This window comes from Tiliqua scincoides, chromosome 4 (genome assembly GCF_035046505.1).
Source record: "Tiliqua scincoides isolate rTilSci1 chromosome 4, rTilSci1.hap2, whole genome shotgun sequence".
In the NCBI taxonomy this organism is placed as follows: Eukaryota; Metazoa; Chordata; class Lepidosauria; order Squamata; family Scincidae; genus Tiliqua; species Tiliqua scincoides.
In genome coordinates this window covers 14,416,089-14,438,315 of record NC_089824.1, presented here as the reverse complement: position 1 = coordinate 14,438,315, position 22,227 = coordinate 14,416,089, and the positions used below count along the sequence as shown (strand labels likewise).

General features: G+C 45.5%; 1 protein-coding gene across 2 annotated transcripts; it reads right to left on the bottom strand.

The window, feature by feature from the left end:
* Nucleotides 1-4,084: 4,084 nt before the first annotated feature.
* On the bottom strand, nucleotides 4,085-13,687 carry KLHL38 (kelch like family member 38). 2 transcript variants are annotated; one of them, XM_066624843.1, is made up of 4 exons: nucleotides 13,434-13,687; nucleotides 11,099-12,703; nucleotides 8,724-8,829; nucleotides 4,085-4,726 (listed from the first exon to the last, which is right to left on the bottom strand). In XM_066624843.1, exons 2-4 carry the CDS (start codon nucleotides 12,446-12,448, stop codon nucleotides 4,404-4,406), a joined length of 1,779 nt encoding a protein of 592 aa, XP_066480940.1. In that variant the 5' UTR covers nucleotides 12,449-12,703; nucleotides 13,434-13,687; the 3' UTR covers nucleotides 4,085-4,403. The 2 variants fall into 2 exon arrangements, with proteins under 2 accessions (XP_066480940.1, XP_066480941.1); XM_066624844.1 differs by having other exon boundaries at nucleotides 11,099-12,165; nucleotides 13,434-13,685.
* Between the last annotated feature and the right edge of the window lie 8,540 nt (nucleotides 13,688-22,227).

Sequence of the window (22,227 nt, the reverse complement as noted above, 5' to 3'; positions counted from 1 at the left end):
TGTGAAAGAAGTGGGGACAGCTGGCAATGGGGAGGGCTGAGTACGGAGAGAGGGAGGCAGGAGGGGGAGGTGATTGAGAACGTTTGCCTTAGTTTCCTTCCTTCCCCACGTGTCAGGTTACAGTGTATTTGTGTAATTCTATGCAATTTAGCACAACGAGTTTTTTCTTAATCGTGGGTCACGGAACTCATGCACATAAATAGGCTCCACCTGTACTCTCAGCACAAGGGTCAACTGCTTGACCTCTCATGTGAACCGTGGGCTCCCTCCGCTGTTTGCTGCTTCACGTCTGTGAAGCAGTGGCAGCAAATGAAAGGCCAACCTTGCTTTTCGAAAGGTCTTTTATCAAGGTCTTTTAGCTATCATGAGACCATCATTCATTCATATAAGTTCCATGTCTAATATATCCCTTTATGTAAATTTTTTTCAAATTTTAAATGTAAATTATGTTTTTCCCAGCCCCCAACAAAGTGTCAGAGAGATGATGTGGCCCTCCTGCCAAAATGTTTGGACACCCCTGTTCTAGAGCCCTGGCCAGCTAGGCTTCTAAATTGCAGGAGGAAATTCCCTGTGATCAGCGTGTGCCTCTATAGAGTAGTACTGAATGTTTAGAAGGCCATGACTGGGGCATGGTCAAGGAGAGCAGTGGCATTGGGGGTGGACCTAGCTAGCATACTTCCATTCCCTTTCTCCATGTGCAATGAATAGGGGGAGAAAAATATATGAAGGAGACTTCAGATAGGAGATAGATCACTATTCAATTTATTTTCATTTGCTTCAAATATGATGCCAACTTGTTGTCAGATGCAAGAATCTCTTTTGGTTGATCCTCCTGAGCAAGGACAAGAGAGGCAAAGCTGGAATGCTCATTTATCTGTGCATCAATGTCTTTCCTAATTTTTCAGGCATGTTTATTCAACAAGGAATTTGAAATACATTAAAATGATAAACATATTACAGCACAAGGAGAACACTATCCTTGGAACCAGCTTTGCTCTTTGATAAATGCCTGAAGCTAAACAAGACAGGCATAACCTCCTAAGGCTTCTGGAGTAGATCAAAGTGAAAACCTTTAACAGCACAAAATGTTTGTGCAACTGGATGGGAAGAGCTTGAAGTGTGAAAAAAGAAGGCTGAAGGTTTTGTCCTTCAGCTTATTGAGATGGGGCTCATCTCTGCATGTTCCTCCTCCTCAGTCCTGCAAATGATTTGAGGACTAAACTGTGGTTGACATCAGTTGCAACAGCTGCAGCTGAACATATTATATCTAGCATCAGGCCAGTGGCATAGCTAAGGGGATGTAGGAGGGGATGCAGCAATTGCACCAGGCAACAAGCTTTAGGGGGGCAACAAGCTGAAATTGACACTAGTGGCCAAAACTGTGAAAACCTTGGTATGTATGAATAACACCTTCATGTTATATATCATTGGATAAGTAATTTAATGCAGAATGCAATGAAACAAACCCTGTTGGAACTTCTGTATTCTATCAAAAGATATAGAATCATAGAGTTGGAAGGGACCAATTAGGTCATCTAGTCCAACCCCCTGCCTTAGGTAGGAAATCCTCTTAGAGCATCTCCAACAGTTGCTTGTTGAGCCTCTGCTTCAATATCTCTAGTGAGGGAGAGTCCACCACCTCTTTTGGCAATCTGTTACACTGCCAAACCACCCAAACCAAGAGTGCAGAACAGACCTCAAAAAATCATGTAAATATTGTGACAGCAAAATAATATTAAATGATTCAATTTTTTCTTTTCAGTCTTTTCTTTTTGATGAGCATTCAAGTGGAGATGTGAAGATGTGCCCAGATGTATCGCTTGTGAGTCCATCACGCTCTCGCAGTCACAGGTCACAATAGCAACTCCTTCTGGAGGTCTGGTCTGGAGGGTAGAGCCTCCGTTAGCCTGAAGATAACACCAGGAGGTCACAAGAACGGTGAGACCTTGAAGCAGCTGACAAGCCAAGCTGATTTATTCCATCTGCTCTTCCGTGTGTGAGCGAAGAAGCATCTTGGCTGCCCTCCATGTGAGAGATGAAGGAGCTGCTTGTCAGCCTGTGTGGGAGAACTGGAGGCCAGAAGTGAGACCAAACCAGGAAGATCCATTCTGAAATGTTGGTTCTTGAAAGAGAGAACCTCTATGATTGTAAAAATCCCCTTGAGGGATTTAGAAACGCCTGCCTATGTAAACCACCTTGAATAAAGTCAGAGGAATAATCTGATGACCAGAAAGGCGGTATATAAATACCGAGCTATGATGATGATGATGATGAGTTGGGGTAACATCTTGTTTTAATGAAATGTGGAGACTTACGACTTAGGGCTGGCCTTTTGACTTCATGGAACTCCAAATAACCCAGCCAAACAGGTAGGTATGCTGTGGAAACTTTTCTTTATTTGGATAAACAGATGTAAGTGTAATCACAAGAGGTCAGTGGACTGGAGGTGGCATTGCTGTGACTCAGGTTTCAGCAGCTCATCGTGGAAAAGAGTTGAGCCAACTTTCTTCTCAAAAGCCTAACAGACACCTGCTGAGAAAGGAACTCCCAAACCGGCCTGTGAAACTGCCTATATCTCCCCTGAGATATATCTCCCCTGCCTATATCTCCTATCTCCTGGCTCAACTGACTTTTTGCCATTTTTTGAGACTGAACTTAAATGTTGCTTCTCCTGCTACCCTCTTCCCACATCTTGCAACCATACCAGGGTCCAGTGGCTCTTCGTTCCACCCAGAGTCAGTTCATGGCACACCAGCTCCCAACTAGTATTGGTGTCATCAGTTACACCAGACAGACTCCTCAGTGGTGCAGATCCCTAATGTGAACTTGCACTTTCCTCTTTCCCAGTCACAGGATCCAATCCTTCTTCTGCAAAGCACAATATAAAAATAGCTGATCCTTTAATCATAGAAGGGAGAGGCATCTTCTATGAATGCTACACTTGTATTTAAAGTCATGCACACAAAGATGCACACAGAAGGAATCTACAGGCATTGATGGCTGGATGGGTTACCTAGGAAGACTTGGAGCCCAACCCTATGCATGTCTACTCGGAAGTAAGACCCATTATAGTCAATGGGGCTTGCTCCCAGGAAAGTGTGGATAGGATTGCAGCCTTATTCTTTTTTCAGATTTTTATACTGCCCAAAGGATCTCCTCTATGGAGAACTCGTGCAAGGAAAGCGCCCTACAGGTAGACCACAGCTGCGATACAAGGACATCTGCAAGAGGGATCTGAAGGCCTTAGAGATGGACCTCAACAAGTGGGAAACCCTGGCCTCTGAGCAGTCTGCTTGGAGGCAGGCTGTGCAGCATGGCCTTTACCAGTTTGAAGAGACACTTTGCCAGCAGTCCGAGGCTAAGAGGCAAAGAAGGAAGGCCCATAGCCAGGGAGACAGACCAGGGACAGACTGCACTTGCTCCCAGTGTGGAAGGGATTGTCACTCCCGGATTGGCCTTTCCAGCCACACTAGACGCTGTTCCAGAACCACCTTTCAGAGCGCGATACCATAGTCTTTCAAGACTGAAGGTTGCCAATACGATACTGCCCTTCCTCCAATGAGCTCAGGGTGGTGTCCACGGTTCCTTCCCTCCCTTTGCCCTCACAACAACCCTGTGAGGTAGGTTAGACTGAGAGAGAATGCCTGTGCTTTGCCTTGCTCCTTGTTGCCAGCAGGACCCTTGGAGGTTGTGAGGAAGGGCATACATTGAGACATACAAAATTATGCAGGGGATGGACAGAGTGGATAGGGAGATGCTCTTTACACTCTCACATAACACCAGAACCAGGGGACATCCACTAAAATTGAGTGTTGGGATAGTTAGAACAGACAAAAGAAAATATTTCTTTACTCAGCGTGTGGTCGGTCTGTGGAACTCCTTGCCACAGGATGTGGTGATGGCATCTGGCCTGGATGCCTTTAAAAGGGAATTGGACATGTTTCTGGAGGAAAAATCCATTACGGGGTACAAGCCATGATGTGTATGTGTTACCTCCTGATTTTAGAAATGGGTTATGTCAGAATGCCAGATGCAAGGGAGGGCACCAGGATGAGGTCTCTTGTTATCTGGTGTGCTCCCTGGGGCATTTGGTGGGCCGCTGTGAGATACTGGAAGCTGAACTAGATGGGCCTATGGCCTGATCCAGTGGGGCTGTTCTGATGTTCTTATAAGGCTGCAGAAAAGCCAAAAATGGTAAAAACAACATTTTCATGAGGCACCCTGTGTTGTGCTTTCATGGTACACTAAAGCTGCCACCTGCAGGGAACATTTCACTTTACCACAGTTACCTAGTAGGAGTGGACATGTTGGGAGTCCGAGCAGGGAACGGACACCCTCACTCCACTCTCCCACCAGTCAGACCATTTTGGTGGCACCCTTTACAAGCATCTGGGCCTTTGGCATTAGGAATCCAGCATCCATTGTTCCCTGTCGTTGTCTCCCAGGAGGCTGGCATAAGGCACACACTGGAGCGCAAGGCACCCGTGATCAAACAGCCTATGAGGCAGTTGCCCCTTCGAAGTCCAGGTGTCCGTCTTGGGGTCATAGCACTCGAGAGAATTAGAGTCTTCAATGGCATTGTCAATGGTCAGGCAGCGGCCTCCTGTCAAATACAGTTTTTCATTGATGACTGCAGCCCCGTGATGCATCCGCCTGTCCTTCATGTCTGCACACTTCACAAATGTATTGGCCTTCGTATCATAAGCAATGACTCGCCTGGTATACCCTAGGTTTAAAGAAAAAAAAAAATACATGTTTTCTCATTATGCACTACCAGAAACTATCAGTGCAATCCTAACTAAATCCCACTGCATCCCATGGGAGATTTTCAGCTGCTGGAGGTCTCTTTGGGGTAACAGGACATCTGTCCCTTTGTCTTGGGCAAAGCCCTAGCAGCTGATATGGGTCAACTTGGACCTGCAACAGTGGTATCGTTGTTGCAACTCTAACATAAGAACATAAGAACAGCCCCACTGGATCAGGCATTAGGCCCATCTAGTCCAGCTTCCTGTATCTCACAGCGGCCCACCAAATGCCCCAGGGAGCACACCAGATAACAAGAGATCTGCAAGGCCTCCTGGGAATTGTAGTTTAAGAACATAAGAACAGCCCCACTGGATCAGGCCATAGGCCCATGTAGTCCAGCTTCCTGTATCTCACAGCAGCCCACCAAATGCCCCAGGGAGCACACCAGATAACAAGAGACCTGCATCCTGGTGCCCTCCCTTGCATCTGGCATTCTGAGATAGCCCATTTCTAAAATCAGGAAGTTGCGCATACACATCATGGCTTGTACCCCATAATGGATTTTTTCCTCCAGAAACTTGTCCAATCCCCTTTTAAAGGCGTCTAGGCTAGGCGCCAGCACCACATCCTGTGGCAAGGAGTTCCACAGACCGACCACACGCTGAGTAAAGAAATATTTTCTTTTGTCTGTCCTAACCTGCCCAACACTCAATTTGAGTGGATGTCCCCTGGTTCTGGTATTATGTGAGAGTGTAAAGAGCATCTCCCTATCCACTCTGTCCATTCCCTGCATAATTTTGAATGTCTCAATCATGTCCCCCCTCAAACGTCTCTTTTCTAGGCTGAAGAGGCCCAAACGCCATAGCCTTTCCTCAGAAGGAAGGTGCCCCAGCCCCGTAATCATCTTAGTCGCTCTAAGTTGCTCTGTGCAGGCAGATCAAGCTTGGGAACAGGTTTAGGATACTATGTGCCAGCATTGTGATCTGACCCCCTCCCAGGGCCAATCTTCCACCCTGCCCCATCTCCTCCCTGTTCTACCCCTCCCTGCCCCTCCCCCATCCTCTCTCTGCTCCTGTACTGGACTTACCTGGTCCAGCGAATGTCCTGATGACCACCAGAGTGCTGGCTACTAACTTTGTCTTAGGTGCTTTTGTGACAGTGTGTGTGGGCAGAAAGTGTCCCACCAGCACAGACTCTGCCTAGGGGTGGGTTGAAAATTCTTCAAATGTACCGGAGATAAGCTTCAGAGTTATACATGCCTCTGCAGTTGCCGGTTGTAGAATGCCAGGATAATAGTAATTTGTAATTTGAACCTTGTATTTACTAATTACTAATGTGAGCCTTGTTTACATGCAGTCATGCAGCCATGCAGTCAGCAGCATGTCAGGTGCTTGGGCATAGACCTACACAGATGATGCTCAGAGTGGCAAAGGATTAATTTGAATGACTGGAAGACTGTCCGAATGGGAAGACTGGCAGACTGGGAGACTGAGTAGCAAAATGGCAGATGCGTTTCAATGTAAGTAAGTGTAAGGTCATGCACATTGGGGCAAAAAATCAAAACTTCACATATAGGCTGATGGGTTCTGAGCTGTCTGTGACAGATCAGGAGAGAGATCTTGGGGTGGTGGTGGACAGCTCGATGAAAGTGTCAACCCAGTGTGCGGCGGCAGTAAAGAAGGCCAATTCTATGCTTGGGAACATTAGGAAAGGTATTGAAAAGGTATTAGAAAACAGCTAATATTATAATGCTGTTGTACAAATCTATGGTAAGGCAACACCTGGAGTATTGTGTCCAGTTCTGGTTGCAACTCAAAAAAGACATAGTGGAAATGGAAAAAGTGCAAAAGAGAGCGACTAAGATGATTACTGGGCTGGGGCACCTTCCATATGAGGAAAGGCTACGGCGTTTGGGCCTCTTCAGCCTAGAAAAGAGGCGCCTGAGGGGGGACATGATTGAGACATACAAAATTATGCAGGGGATGGACAGAGTGGATAGAGAGATGCTCTTTACACTCTCACATAACACCAGAACCAGGGAACAGCCACTAAAATTGCGTGTTGGGAGAGTTAGAGCAGACAAAAGAAAATATTTCTTCACTCAGCGTGTGGTCGGTCTGTGGAACTCCTTGCCACAGGATGTGGTGATGGCATCTGGCCTGGATGCCTTTAAAAGGGGATTGGACAAGTTTCTGGAGGAAAAATCCATTATGGGGTACAAGCCATGATGTGTATGTGCAACCTCCTGATTTTAGAAATGGGCTATGTCAGAATGCCAATGCAAGAGAGGGCACCAGAATGAGGTCTCTTGTTATCTGGTGTGCTCCCTGGGGCATTTGGTGGGCCGCTGTGAGATACAGGAAGCTGAACTAGATGGGCCTATGGCCTGATCCAGTGGGCTGTTCTTATGTTCTTATATGTTCTTATGACTGTCCATTTTGACATAATTGCAACAACAGATCTATCATGGCACACAAACGCTTCACCACAGGCAGTAGTCTCAACATTTTCAAGTGACTGCCATCCTGATTGTGCATATGAATTGAACCTCTTAAGGTCACCCTTCACAATCCCCTTTCCAATTCAGTCACTGAACCATCAGTCATCTCTACCCCCAATCACTACTTTCCAGTTTCAGGGAACATCTGTGGCAGTGGTTGCTAGCCTAGTCAGTGTTTTCATTGTGTGGTATGGCTGGGGACTGCAGCTTGGCTACATCCTTCTGCTGACCACCTTCATTTAAGCCAAAGACAAGAAGATGTCTTGGGGCCACTATACTACTACATCCTGGGATCTTAAAGTGGTAAGTGACCTTGCTGATGCACAAGTGACCATATTGTCTTTCTGTCTACTTACTCCATAGAGCTGGCTGATAGATGGATCATGGTGGAGGTACATTTTGGGAGGAAGAATGAACTGTTTGCTCTGCCCAGTCCCCCTACCAACTTCTAGGGATCTAGTCATGATTAAGCCTTTGCCATACTCGAGCTGGTAGACACCTCAGTTCTAAGGCCTTTCAAGCAGTCCTTGCAAAATTATCTTTTGCCACAACATTTCCCTTTGAACATTTATGTTTTTCTCACTCAGATTCAGAATAAAGCCAGTGTCACTTCACTTCAGGCACAGTTTCTATTGCAACAGGTGACAACAGCAACAAAAAAGAGACATGATCTAATTAAAACAAAGAATCTCATGACTTAGGCCAATAAACGCTGGCTTGTTTTGATGTGAATTGTCCAAGGACGACTTAAGATCTATTGGATACTTTTTTAAAAACAAGAAACCGTGTTTGTTATTATTGTGAATTTTAGTTTCAGTTGCTGATAAGCCAGGAACAAGTGGGTGATGTTATGGCATGCTGAGTGGTAAATGAAAACTTAGCAGCAGTAAATCTCTCCACTTTAAAAGAGAATGAATTATGCTTCAAATGAGCTGAAATGTTTGTGCACTTCATTAAATAAATCAAAAAGTCGAGGCTTTGGCTCATCAGCTGAATTATTGGCACAAACATGCAGAATGAGTGTGTTTGAAGGCATTATTTCTGTAAATCCTTTGTTTTTGTCTCTTCCTTACTCATGTTTGGGGCTCTCTGTCATTTTTTTTTTTTTTTTTTGCAAGTCCGAACAGACAATCCACCCATGAGACGGATTCACAGCCCAATCCGATGTTGGAACAGCAGGGCAAAGCATATCCTGAGCTGATTAGGAGCAGGCTGGAGGTCTACTCAAGGTAAAGAGACATTGGTCCCCTTGTCCTGTGTAAAGCCCCAGCCTGCCCAATGAGGTTACTTGGATCTGCTGGTGCAAGTCTGAAAAGTCCCATGTAGGACCCTCTTAGCAATGCCACTGCTCCCCAACTTTTGTGGAGACATGACTGTATGAACAAGGAACCTGGAACTCACACATTCAGGAAGAAAGAGTCTACCAGGGAGCACTTGCATTGTGAAAATGGTCTGGCAGTGTTTAAATAAATGTTACCTCCAACAATAAAAATCCGGTCTCCAATCACAACTGCTGGCGCACAAATGTTCTTCACTGTCCTGGTCTCCATTCGGAACCACATGTTCCTAGACACATGGTACACCTGAGAAATATATATGGCATGAAATGATTCCCTGAATTTGGGGTAAAACAGCATCCCTAATTGCATATCCCAATATTTTTTTTCCAAAAGATGACTTATTTACATCCTACTACAACTACACCCACTTACCTAAATGGAAAAATAGGTTTGGTCATCACTGTCAATGTGCAAGGGATCAATGTACATAAGTAGATTTAGGGCCCAAGCCTATCCAACATTCCAGCACTGGTGCAGCCGCATTGCTGCCCTGAGGAAAGGGAATAAATGTTTCCTTATCTTGAGGAGGTCTCTGGTACTGCCTCCCCACCACAGGATTCAGCGCAAGCCCCCTTGGCATGGCACTAAAAAATTGGATAGGCTTAGGCCCTTCGAGATTTACAGCATTTGTTGGATTGGGACCCACTAGCATAAGTGAGACATGCTTTCATCTGAATGCACATCCAAATGAAGAGGACTGCTTTTACAGCCCATTCCTATCTCTTCCTTCCCACCAATACAGCTATGCCACTGGTCTCCTCTGAGTAAGGCAGCGATTTTCAACCTTTTTCATTTCATGCCACACTGACAAGGCCTCAAAATTGTCAAAGCACACCATCAGGTTTTTAGCAATTGACAAGGCACACCATGCTGCCAGTGGTTAGCTCACATCCCCATTGGCCCTACTAATAAATGATCTTCCCCCAAATTCTTGTGGCACACCTGTGGACCACTCGCGGCACACTAGTGTGCCACAGCACAGTGGTTGAAAATGGCTGGAGTAAGGGAATATTTGTTCCTTTACCTGGGTGTAAGCCAGGGGTGGGTCTGGGTGGGTCTACTTGGACTTGTGCCAGCAGTTTCACCAGTGCAAGACCACATGAACCTGAATCAGGATTGGGTCCAGGAATAGGCAGTGCACAGCTTTACATGCCCCAGAGAGGCTTTTGCAACTGCCGTGAACAGTATCTGCTGGCGGAGTACTAGCTCCACCAGTGAATAAGCCCAATAGGATTGGGCTGTTCATGTGATGTGCATTCTTATCCATTCAAATATTCATCTCCATCCATGTTCTTGCTCTGCTAGTTGTTCATTAGCATTGATTTATTCATTACTTACTTGACCATTGAGCATGCCCACAAGAGATAGCAAGTAATCGCTTGCTATCCTAGTCTTAGACTATCAGCAGCTGCCCCATGTACCATAGTTTGAAAACAACTGACCCACGTGACTGGCAACTCTTTTTAGCTAGCGGGTACTGAAATAATGACAGCCTTAGGCCCTGGCAAATCTAGAAGTGCCTAACTTTGAGGTCTTGATGGCAGCAGTCTCTGGATACAAGAAGATCTGATAACAAAATATTCTGTCAATTGCCTGTGTTGGGAAATGTAAGAGAATCCTGTGACTGCATTACAGAAGATTAGGTTGGCTTTTCTTGTTGCCTGTTCATAGCCTGTCTCAAACCACTTCCTTTAAACTTCCTTCTTTCCTCTTTCCCAAGGAAGTGACATTGTCAGCTGTTTTGAGGGCTGCCAAGTGTTAACGTCAAAACTGTCTGCACTCTGGGCAGCATCAAGTGGTAGAAATAAGCCAATAGATGCAGCCAACCCTGTCAGGACTCAGCCTCTAATTGGCAATTGGCCTGACCTGGCCAGAGGGCTTCAGTGTTTCATGTTCCTGCACATGCCAAGAAGTATACAAACTGGATTTCATGCTGCAAAATGGCGCCAGCCACCCTGGTGGGCCCCTTATAAAGACTGAGCAGAACGTTAATGTAGCAATTCATTAAATTATACTCTTAATAATGCAATAATTGCACTGCAAACAGAAATTGTTTTAGATGTGGTTTTTTGGAGAGGATAGTCCCAGCTTAGCAAGTGCACTTGGCTAACTACCCTGTAACGACCCATGAGAAATCGTCAGGGCGAAAGACTGAATGTTATGCAGCTTGCTGAGACTGAGCACCAGTTATTATGTTCTTTGAGGAACACAAGAACAGCCAAATGCAGTCAAAGTTCGGGCAAATCCTAACCAACTTTCCAGCACTGGCATAGCTGTGCCAGTGGGGCATGTGCTGCATCTTGCAGTTGGGTTGCAGTCATGGAGGCCTCCTCAAGGTAAAGCAATGTTTGTTTCCTTACCTCAGAGTTGCATTGCCCTTATGTCAGTGCTGGACAATTGGTTAGGATTGTGGCCTTAATGCCTGGAATCATGTCTTCATGTTTGCCTAATACTATCTTCAACAGAGGACAACTGACACCGTGCAAGTGAAATGGTCAGGATTCATAGTTACCTGTACTAACCGGACAGGGTTTTGCATTATGTCTTCCCCTCCAAAGAGATAGATTCTTTGGTCTTTGGCAGACACAGCAGGATGAAGAACAGCTACAGGCATATTTGCCACCCGCTCCCAGATGTTGTAGATGCTGTCATATCGTTCCATGGAATTTAAGATTTCCTGATTCTCCCCAATGCCTCCAATGGCAAAGATGTAGTTTTTATAGGCTATACTTCTGTGGGAATAGCGTGGAACCAGCATGGGCTCTACCAGCCTCCACTGATTAAGTCTAAGTGAGAAGATATAAACATTGTCAGTAACATGGCTCTTGGAATTACTGATGGGTATGCCTCCAAGGAGATAGACATTACTGTGCAGGTTCACCGCAGAAGGCTTATAGAGACGTGTTGGGCATTTGGCAAGGCTCAACCATTGGCTGGTCTTCTCATCATAGAGCAAGACATCCCTTGTTGTCTGTTGGTTGTCTTTCCGACCACCAACCAGGAGGAGGAATTCTCGGCAGGAATATCGTCGAGGAACATGCCACAAAGGTTTGATGTCAGGAGCACTGTTACTATACAGAGAAAACATCTGCCTGTTTGCCAGTTCCAGGATGTTTCTACATGCAGGTGATGACTGAATGAGAGAGTCATTGGCAATGAAGTGGAAGAAAAAGGTTGGGTGGACATACTGAAGCCTCACCTTCTTGAACAAGTCTTGGATATAGCCTTGCCGGGCCTGGAGGTCATGCCTAACCCAAGTTATCAGAGCCTCAAAAACTTGTTCCTCTTCTCCACAGAGTTCATCATCTCCAAGATAGTCTATTAGCTCCAAAGGACAAAGTTCTTTCAAGTCCTCAGAAGCAACCACTTCAGGGAAACAAGTCAAAGCCATCGCTTTTGCTTTCTTGTTGAGATTCTCACAGTGCAAGATCTCGGAGAGCCTAATCAGGCTGAGGCAGTTGTCTGGAGTTAGCTGATCCTGGAGGTAGGCTGAACAGGCCTCAAACAGTCTCGCATACTGGAGCATGGAAGCCGTCTCCATTAGATACAAAATGTTTTCTGCTGTTATAAGAATCTCACCTGTGTAGACATAAATGATAATACAATAAAGAATGCTCGAGTCGATGCCTTGGAGACTGACCTTTTTCTGACAGCTCTCTTTAAAGTTGTTGCAAAACATTGCCTTGAAGTAAGGGCTGCTTGAAGCAAGGACATTCCTATGGCAAGGGATTTCAATGTCACTAGTGCATAGAATGACATCAGTTAGGATTCCATTTTGTCGTAAACCATTAAGCTGCCTTAGCAACTCCGAAGAGAAGTTCTGGTCTCTGTAGAGCAGATCTGGTGGGGATTTCTTTTCCATAGTGAAATCAGGGTGATGTTAACAGCAGCAAAGCATGAACTCTCAGGGGTGTTTCATCAAAATACTTGACTTGAAGAATCAAAATGCAATGGCCCCTTTAATTATTGTCTGTCTAGAGCAGAAATGGGAAAACGAACTACATACGGCCATGAAAGAAGACCAAGAAGATCACAAAAAAAGGGGATCGCACATCATCTTCTTGCACAAAAATAAACCAGGTAGTACAGAATTCTGGTCTTGCCCACTCATGGCAGCCTGGTTAGTAAAATACAAAATTAAAAAATGCTGTGGAATGATCACATTTGGTGATGCCACAAATACAAAGCCAAAAGCATATTTATCACAAACATTTGTTTAATGGTAAATATGTCTAACATGCATATTAGACTATCATTCCTTTGAAGAAGTACTTATGATTTTGTCTCTTCCATCCCACTCCACTTCCCCCCCCCCATTTAGTCATTCGCAAAGAATGCAACTCTGGCCAGACAGCAGGGCAAACTAAACTCTGCGACTTGAGGAATCTGTATGAAAAATGATATATTTACTCATTATAGGTTTTGCTTTCATATGACCCGAGAGCAAGAGACATAGAATTTCTTGCTACCTTATGCAAGAGTCTGCTACACTATTGCCCACAGCCCGCTTTCTGGCACTTTATATTCATACCCAAAACTTCCTTGATAAACCACACACAATATGCAATTAAAAAAAACAACACACACACACACAACAAACCAAGAAGAGAGCAAGAGTTTTAGCATTCATTACTGCAGGAGGACAACGTTAATTTCAAATCTGTGCTACCCTTGGGAGAAAGAAGCAACTGCTGGCCGGTTCTGCAGACCCCCTTCCCCCCTCCCAATTAAACACAAAATACATAACTGTGTACTTTGTATGGCTGGCTACTACCCACTCAGTTGCACTGACTAAACTTTCTTCCCAATGTAACATTTGCAGCAAACATTATGGCAGTGATGTTTACCTTATTCCTGCCCTCCCTTCAGTCGCTTTAGGTTGTTTATTCTCGGTTGAAACTTTCCATGCCTAGGTCATGAATATAAAGAATAATTTTTTTTTAAAGCTCTTAAACCTCTCAAGATTGTTCTTTCGCTGGTGAAAGATTCATAGGGGGAGATTTCTGGGTTTGTTTAGCATCAGGCACTGTCACTGCTCTCTGAAGGTTGGTTAATGAGGTACCACAACAAGGCACTGTATACATTCCTGAACTAAGAATAGTTGCCCATGTACTTTTCGCAGTGTTGTCCCATGTGACTTTCCAGTTGCCGGCTGCAACGACGACGAGGTGAACGAAACGCTGCGCTACTGAGTATGCCCAAGGGGTGTTTTTCTGGCAAGTGTTTACGAACGAAAATAGACATGAACATGAAGGATGGCTGCTTGCAAGAGGCCTGGTTGGAAACAGCTACAGAGCCCCGAGGTAAACTAGTAATTCTAGAAGCCTGTAAACAGGCTCAAACTTCTAGAAGCTTCTTCTCAGCTCTGTTCATTCCAGTTCTGCAGCTTAGTTTTTGTGCTGTCTGGTGGGCGTGACGTGGCATCCTTCTGAAGTGGTGGATTTTCTATTAAAGCCGAACGCAAAGTCATGCTAGAAGAGGACTACGACAGAATCATTCCCATTATTTTATTATTCCAAGGTCTGGTTGGATGCACATGCACAATATAACATGTGAATTGGACAAGCTTGGATATGTCCAAGAGCAATTACTGTGACTGAAGCATGCTGTGGCCTTCTTCATGGCTGCATGTTCATCTCTGAATTTCTTTGCACTTGGTTACTGCACACTGGATAGCAAGCTGTTGAATGTGTAAACTTTTTCCATTCAAAAGCAATTCTTGTGTCTGAAGTGATGTGGCGATGGTGAGCACTGGATCTTATCCCCCTTTCCTGCAGCTTCTTGCCCCCTTTCTCTCCTTGGATTTGTGCTAGCATGCCTGTTTTTGGCATGGCTGCACCAGCGGGGGGGGGGGGGAATTGGGCTGAATAGCACCACTACAGAAAAGGCTCACGCTTATGCTGCCATCCTCCTAACCTGAGTCAGAGGTGGCACTTGCAGAAGAGCCCCCTTGGATGACCAAAGAAAGTGGCCTGGAATATATGGGAGAAGGTGGTCCCACAGATAACCTGGTCTCAAAACATGGATGAGGACTTATCAAGATCAGTATCAAAACCTTGAATTGGGCCTACAATTAAAAGGGCAGCCTGTGTAGCCACCAGCAGAAGTTCAATAGAATCGAACCATCCAGCTCTAGTAACTGCATAAGCTGTTGCATTCTGCACTAGTTGCAGCTTCTGGACCATCTTCAAGGGTAGCCCCATGTAGAGCCCACCTAGAGATTTTCAATACCTGTATGGGTATGTGTGCATCACTCACAAAATGTAATGTTTAGAACATATCCTAAAGAACCTAGGTAGTTATTACACCAGATCAATTACTGTGAAGAACGCCCTTTAAATAGGGCACTTGCAAATGGCAACATTATATATGGTGTCACAAGTTTCTGTATGCGTTTTTCTTTGCAGGAACATCAAGTCTGAGATGTTTCTAGACTTTTTCCTAGAATGTTCCTAGGGTTCCCAGGGCCACTTTAGCAGCCCTAGCTGAACCATGAATCTGACCCATATGTTTAAATTGCCTTGTGCTACTTTGGACGTGATTCCAAGACTTCTTTGCCCCCTGTCAATGTCCCTGAAAAGGTTCCTTCTAATTTTGGAACTGCCTCTAATGGAATGAAGGTGCTGCTGAACTCAGATGATCCTTTCCTTAAGGGAGACTGTACTCTTACTTATTGCCGTTACAGATTACCTACTGATAATATACTGTAGGGCTGACTTAAAGAAAGACAGCGTGATAAGTGGTTATTGTGTTGTTGTAAGGACCCATGTCTCTTCCTCAGCTATGAAGTTCATTGGGTAACCATGGGCCAATCACCAGGGATGGTAACTTGAATCGGGTGACTTCAGTCAGAGTCACAAAAACACACGTGTTTTGCTGACTTGCATACACTTGAGTCATCCGTGTTGATGACTCCACCACTGATTCGAGTCTGAAGCCACTGACTTGGAAATGAGTCATGACTGTGAATAACTCAAGTCACTCAGGCATATATATAGTCTGGGTGTGCTTGCTTGCTTTGGCGTGCCGCTTCCATGTTGTACAAAAGACCTAGTGATCTGGAAGCTGGGCATTCAGATCTTCTGTTTCATCACTTGATCTCACTGTCCGCCCCCTCCCGCCTTGCCAAGCTGGGACACCTTCTCCCTCCCTCTCTGTAGGTCTGTCCATGTTCGGAGCTCCTTCTGAAGGTGGAATCGGGAGTCATGATATGAACGGGGGTTCATCAGGGGTTCATCAGGACCCTATTGGAGCATTCTGCACTGCTGCCTTCACTTGAAGAACAGCAGAGCTTTTGTTTATTGATGGGATGGGTGGGATGTGAGGGGAGTGTTTAATGAGAACTCCGACACACACATGCACCTGCACCAGCAGCTCAATTTTTTTCACAGAGCCGTGCCTGACGTGTATCGAAAAGACTAGTTACTTGAGTCAAATCAAGTCCCTAAAATGCTCTGGAAAAATCCCCGCTGCTGCCCATTAAGACTTGTGCACGAATTGAGTCAAAGGGAGCAAGTACTTGGGACATGACTCAAATCTAGCTGCAGGGGATTTTCACCTCCCTGCCAATCACTCACAGGGCTGCTGTGAGAACAAAATGGGTTGGGAATAACCTGCGCTGATTGGGGTCTGGGGTTCCCATGGGTACCACCTGACACCACCTCAAGTACCACGAATAGCACTGGTTTGAGAAATGCTGGAATGGAACCAGTGTGTTCTACTGGTGAGTGCCAAACTAGGTGTGGAAAAACAAAGTTGAGATCTCCTTTCAGCCAACAAGCTGACTGATATCCCAGTCCTAACCTGCTTGCTAACACCAATACATCCCCAAGGTAAGGGAACAAATTTTCCCTTATCTTGAGGAGTCCTCTGTGACTGCCCCCCACCAGAGTGCAGCACATTCCCTGTTCACATCTGCATCAGTGCTGGAAAGTTGGGCTGTGACAGCCCAATCATAACCTGTGCTGGCACAGCCAGGACACATGGCCTGTGCTGTAGCCAGTACAGGTTAGGAGGTGGCTGGAGCTCTCCTTGGATAAGGGGATATATTTCTCCTTACCGTGAGTAATGTCCCATCCCTATGGAGCTACTTGAATCTCTGCCAGCTATATAGCTGGAGGACATCTGGGTACCAGATGTGACACTGCCTGGGAGAGGGGTTAGGCTACATCAGAGGAGGCCTCCGCCTATTCCACCCCCTCTCCCAGGCCTGACCCAACCCTGTTCTGCCCTCCCCCTGGAAAACACCCCCTCCCCACCTCTCATCTATCCTCCTGCCACCCACCCTCCTGCCACCCCACCACCGCCTGGTGCAAGTCTTATCTCCAGTGGCGACTGATCTACAGGATATATGTCAGCAGGGTGGTGTAGGCCTCCCCACTGGCACTGCTTACTCCCAAGTTGGTGCAAAAGTGCTTTATGTCACATTTGCAACACCCCCAGCAGGCTGACTGGCTGCTGTGCCAGTGGAATGCCAGCACTGGATTGCATTCTGAATAACTTTAGACACTAGTTGGCAACCTTCAGTCTCGAAAGACTATGGTATCGCGCTCTGAAAGGTGGTTCTGGAACAGCGTCTAGTGTGGCTCAAAAGGCCGATTCGGGAGAGACAATCCCTTCCACACTGGGAGCAAGTGCAGTCTGTCCCTGGTCTGTCTCCCTGGCTATGGGCCTTCCTTCTTTGCCTCTTTGCCTCAGACTGTTGGCCAAGTGTCTCTTCAAACTGGGAAAGGCCATGTTGCACAGCCTGCCTCCATGCAGGCCGCTCAGAGGCCAGGGTTTCCCACTTGTTGAGGTCCACTCCTAAGGCCTTCAGATCCCTCTTGCAGATGTCCTTGTATCGCAGCTGTGGTCTACCTGTAGGTCGCTTTCCTTGCACGAGTTCTCCATAGAGGAGATCCTTTGGGATCCGGCCATCATCCATTCTCACGACATGACCGAGCCAACGCAGGCGTCTCTGTTTCAGTAGTGCATACATGCTAGGGATTCCAGCACGTTCCAGGACTGTGTTGTTTGGCACTTTGTCCTGCCAGGTGATGCCGAGAATACGTCGGAGGCAGCGCATGTGGAAAGCATTCAGTTTCCTCTCCTGTTGTGAGTGAAGAGTCCATGACTCGCTGCAGTACAGAAGTGTACTCAGGATGCAAGCTCTGTAGACCTGGATCTTGGTATGTTCCATCAGCTTCTTGTTGGACCAGACTCTCTTTGTGAGTCTGGAAAACGTGGTAGCTGCTTTACCGATGCGTTTGTTTAGCTCAGTATCGAGAGAAAGAGTGTCGGAGATCGTTGAGCCAAGGTACACAAAGTCATGGACAACCTCCAGTTCATGCTCAGAGATTGTAATGCAGGGAGGTGAGTCCACATCCTGAACCATGACCTGTGTTTTCTTCAGGCTGATTGTCAGTCCAAAATCTTGGCAGGCCTTGCTAAAACGATCCATGAGCTGCTGGAGATCTTTGGCAGAGTGGGTAGTGACAGCTGCATTGTCGGCAAAGAGGAAGTCACGCAGACATTTCAGCTGGACTTTGGACTTTGCTCTCAGTCTGGAGAGGTTGAAGAGCTTTCCATCTGATCTGGTCCGGAGATAGATGCCTTCTGTTGTAGTTCCAAAGGCCTGCTTCAGCAGGACAGCGAAGAAGATCCCAAACAAGGTTGGTGCAAGAACACAGCCCTGCTTCACTCCGCTTCGGATGTCAAAGGGGTCTGAAGTGGAGCCATCAAAGACAACAGTGCCCTTCATGTCCTTGTGGAAGGATCTGATGATGCTGAGGAGCCTGGGTGGACATCCAATCTTGGGGAGAATCTTGAAGAGGCCATCCCTGCTGACCAGGTCGAAAGCCTTTGTGAGATCTATGAAGGCTATAAAGAGTGGCTGTCGTTGTTCCCTGCATTTCTCCTGCAGTTGTCTAAGGGAGAATACCATATCAGTGGTGGACCTGTTGGCTCGGAATCCGCACTGTCGTTCTGGATAAATGCTCTCTGCAAGTACCTGGAGTCTCTTTAGTCCAACTCGGGCAAACAACTTTCCTACAACGCTAAGGAGAGAGATGCCACGGTAGTTGTTGCAGTCACCCCTGTCACCTTTGTTCTTGTACAGCATGATGATGTTTGCATCCCTCATGTCTTGAGGTACTCCACCTTCTCTCCAGCAGAGACAAAGGATTTCATGCAGCTCAGTGACGATGATCTCTTTGCAGCACTTTAGGACTTCAGCAGGGAACTTTAGACACTATGTCTTAGTATAAGTTACCACAGGGTTACTGTGAGGATAAAAGTCTGGAGGCAGGGAAGGAGGTCTGGTCTAGATGGTTGAACCTCCATTTGCCTGAAGATAACATCCGAAGGTCGCCAGTTCGAGGCCACCGGCACTGTGAACGGCGAGACCTTGAAGCAGCTGACAAGCCTAGCTGAGTTATGCCAAGTTATTCCCACCTGCTCTTTGGCCGCTGTCAGCCTGGGTGGGAGGAAAATGGAGGCCAGAATGTGATACCAGATCATAAAAGATTCATCTGAAATGTTTTGGTTCTTGAAAGATAGAACCTTCTTCAATTTGTAAAAATCCCTATTGGGATTTAGTATATCCTGCCTACGTAAACCGCCTTGAATTAATGTCTGAGGAGAAATCTGATGACCAAGAAAGGTGGTATGTAAATACCTGTAAAAAACAAAAAAAAAGGGGGGGGGAGACACCATATATGCTGCTGCATATGCCTGTGCTCCTCAAAAGAAGGGTGGGCTTTAAATGTAAAAATGAAGCCAGTAAAAGACAGATGATTTCCTATACCTCCCCTCACCCCCAATTTGTGATCAAAACTTCAAACTTTATTCTCAGTTCTGTCTTATGAGTCCTGGTTGGCAACCTTCAGTCTCGAAAGACTATGGTATAAGCCTACAGCACCCAGCATTCCCAGGCGGTCTCCCATCCGAGTACTAACCAGGCCTGACCATGCTTAGCTTCCGAGATCAGACGAGATCAGGCAACTGGTTTTTTTGACTTGGGCCAAACTACCAAGCATATTTAGCAGGTCATGGTGTAGTTAGAGGCTTATTTCTTCTTCTGTGTAGTAGCCACGCAGAGCTGCAGTATAGATTGGGACTGCAGCATAGAGGAAGGCTTTTATTTAGTCTACCTTCATGCCATATTCCTACCAAAAATCTTTCCTCCCTCCAAAGCAGCAATCTTTTGCTATAATGGCACTTTCAGGGTTAAATAGCCACTTGGGGGGGATTTTCACTAACATAAATGCAGCAGGTCTTGACAATCTTTTTCATGGTACGTGTTTTATCCTAACTGATATTTAGTTAGTGGAATTGTTTTTGGGCTGTACACTTTTATATCTTGTTGGCTGCCTTTGGCTTCCTTGCAAGGGAAAGATATAATGTAAATGCAATAATAATACTAATGACTTGAGAGTTCTTGCAAAGCTCAGAGAATGTGAAGAGATCCAGAACCTGTATCTTCTGCAGGCAATGAGTAACAAGGAAAAGCATGGGGGCGACTTGCCTTTTCAAAGCTGCGGTTCTTAGTACTATTGGTTCTTTTTGTCTACAGTAATTGTGTTTATAGATACAATCTGGCAAAAAAATAAAATTGCTGGTATTTTCACAGTATTTGAGATGCAATCCTTGCTCCTTGGGTGGTCATGAGCACATCTTCCTGGGCCAAGGAATGTTGATAGATTGAGATGAAGCTGTATTTCGGTCCTTAAAAATCAGGGCAGGAAAAGAATATCTAAATAAATGACTAAAATACATAAATACACCTGGTTATAGTCATCTTCTAGTTGCTTCTCTACAAATGAGGGTCTTTCCAGATGGTTAAATTCACCTGGAGCATGATCTGGACTTAGTTAAGCAATAACTTGCATTGATTTTGGTGGGAGAAATTTCATTGTACGTTTAGCTAAAACTATTGAAATCAATGAGATTTAAAGGGTTTAACTTTGACTGTCTATTTTCTTTAGTACTTAATGTAGGCATAATCCATCACAAGTGGTGCAATCCAGCTTTTGGGCAAGAGTCCCTGTAAATAAGTGAACCATAGACCAATGGTCAGGGAACTATATTTCCCCCATCCATTTCTAAGAGCAACTTGAAGGGCAGCAATTTGCACTGGGCAATCTGCAGGGGGGGGGGGGAATACAGGATAACTCTCCTCCCTGTGTCCTATGGCCTGAATCCAAACTGTACAAATTTATAATGCGGCCTCTCTGCCACAAAAAGCTCTGTTTTGAAAAATTGGAGGATTGTTTGATGTCCTGTGGCTTCTTTTATGTTCCCTTTATTGTTTATTAATTTACAATATTTATATCCTGCCTTTCTCTTTCCCATTGGGAGGTTCCAAGGGTAGCTTACAGTTTTTTTTTTCTACATAGCAGGAGAATATTTGTGTGTGTGGGGGAAGACTCTCTTCCTGGTTTCTCCTTCTCCTTCTCCTCTTCCTCCTCAGGGCCTGTTGGTGTTTCTCTGTGAGTGAGGAATAGCATTGTGTGTGTGTCTGTAAGTGTAAGTGTGAGAGAGAATTAATTGTACACAAGTAACAAAATGCCCTTTTATTGTTAATCCCTGTTTCTGGAGTAGATGCATTTATCACTTAATTTTAAAGTTTTAAAATTAATTTCTCAATTTACACTTCAGCCCTTCTTGGGGCATTTGCACGTTTTGGGAAGCGTGTTTTCCATTTAACCAATTACAGAGCCTCTCACTGTGGTTCCAAGAGACTTTGCTTCGCTTAGCACTCTCCCCAAAGTGGCTTCGAAGAGGGTGATTCATTCTGGAATGTGATTCATTCCAAACCAAAGGCGCACCCCTAGTTTATATGGCTCCTTGACCCAGAACCTGCCCAGGGGTTTTCCTGGGCAATGAATGGGAGGGAAGGAGGAGGTTGGGTGTACCCCAATTTCAGACATCTGCTTCCTATTGTAACTCTTAATTCTGCCCTAGGCTCTGGTGGCTACTCCTAGGAAAGTGTGGATAGGAGGTCTGGTCTAGAGGGTAGAGCCTCTGTTAGCCCGAAGATAACATCAGAAGGTCGCCAGTTCGAGGACACCGGCAGCTCCCTGAACGGATGAGAATGGCGAGACCACAAAGCAGCTGACAAGCCCAGCTGAGTGATTCCACCTGCTCTTGGTGTGAGCAAGAAGCATCTTGGCTGCCCTCCATGTGAGAGATGGAGCTGCTTGTCAGCCTGTGTGGGAGAACTGGAGGCCAGAAGTGAGATCACACCAAGAAGATCCATTCTGAAATGTTGTTGGTTCTTGAAAGAGAGAACCTCTATGATTGTAAAAATCCCCTTGAGGGATTTAGAAATGCCTGCCTATGTAAACCGCCTTGAATAAAGTCAGAGGAGTAATCCAATGACCAGAAAGGCAGTATATAAATACCTAGGTAGTTACTATTATTATAGGATTGCAGCCTTATTCCCCAAGGTTCTGCTCAGTTATTTTTACAATACAAGTAACATTTCAGATTCAATTTTTGAATTCCTGTTCTGCGTCTGCTTGAGGTGCAGTACAGTTGTACATCTGCCACAATGGGATCCATGCCTTGCTCGTATCTGTGTTAAAATGCTGAGGCTTGGAGATCTCAGACCAACAGCAAATAAATGGCTGAGTGCCTGAGTAATTATTTATAAATCAGTTT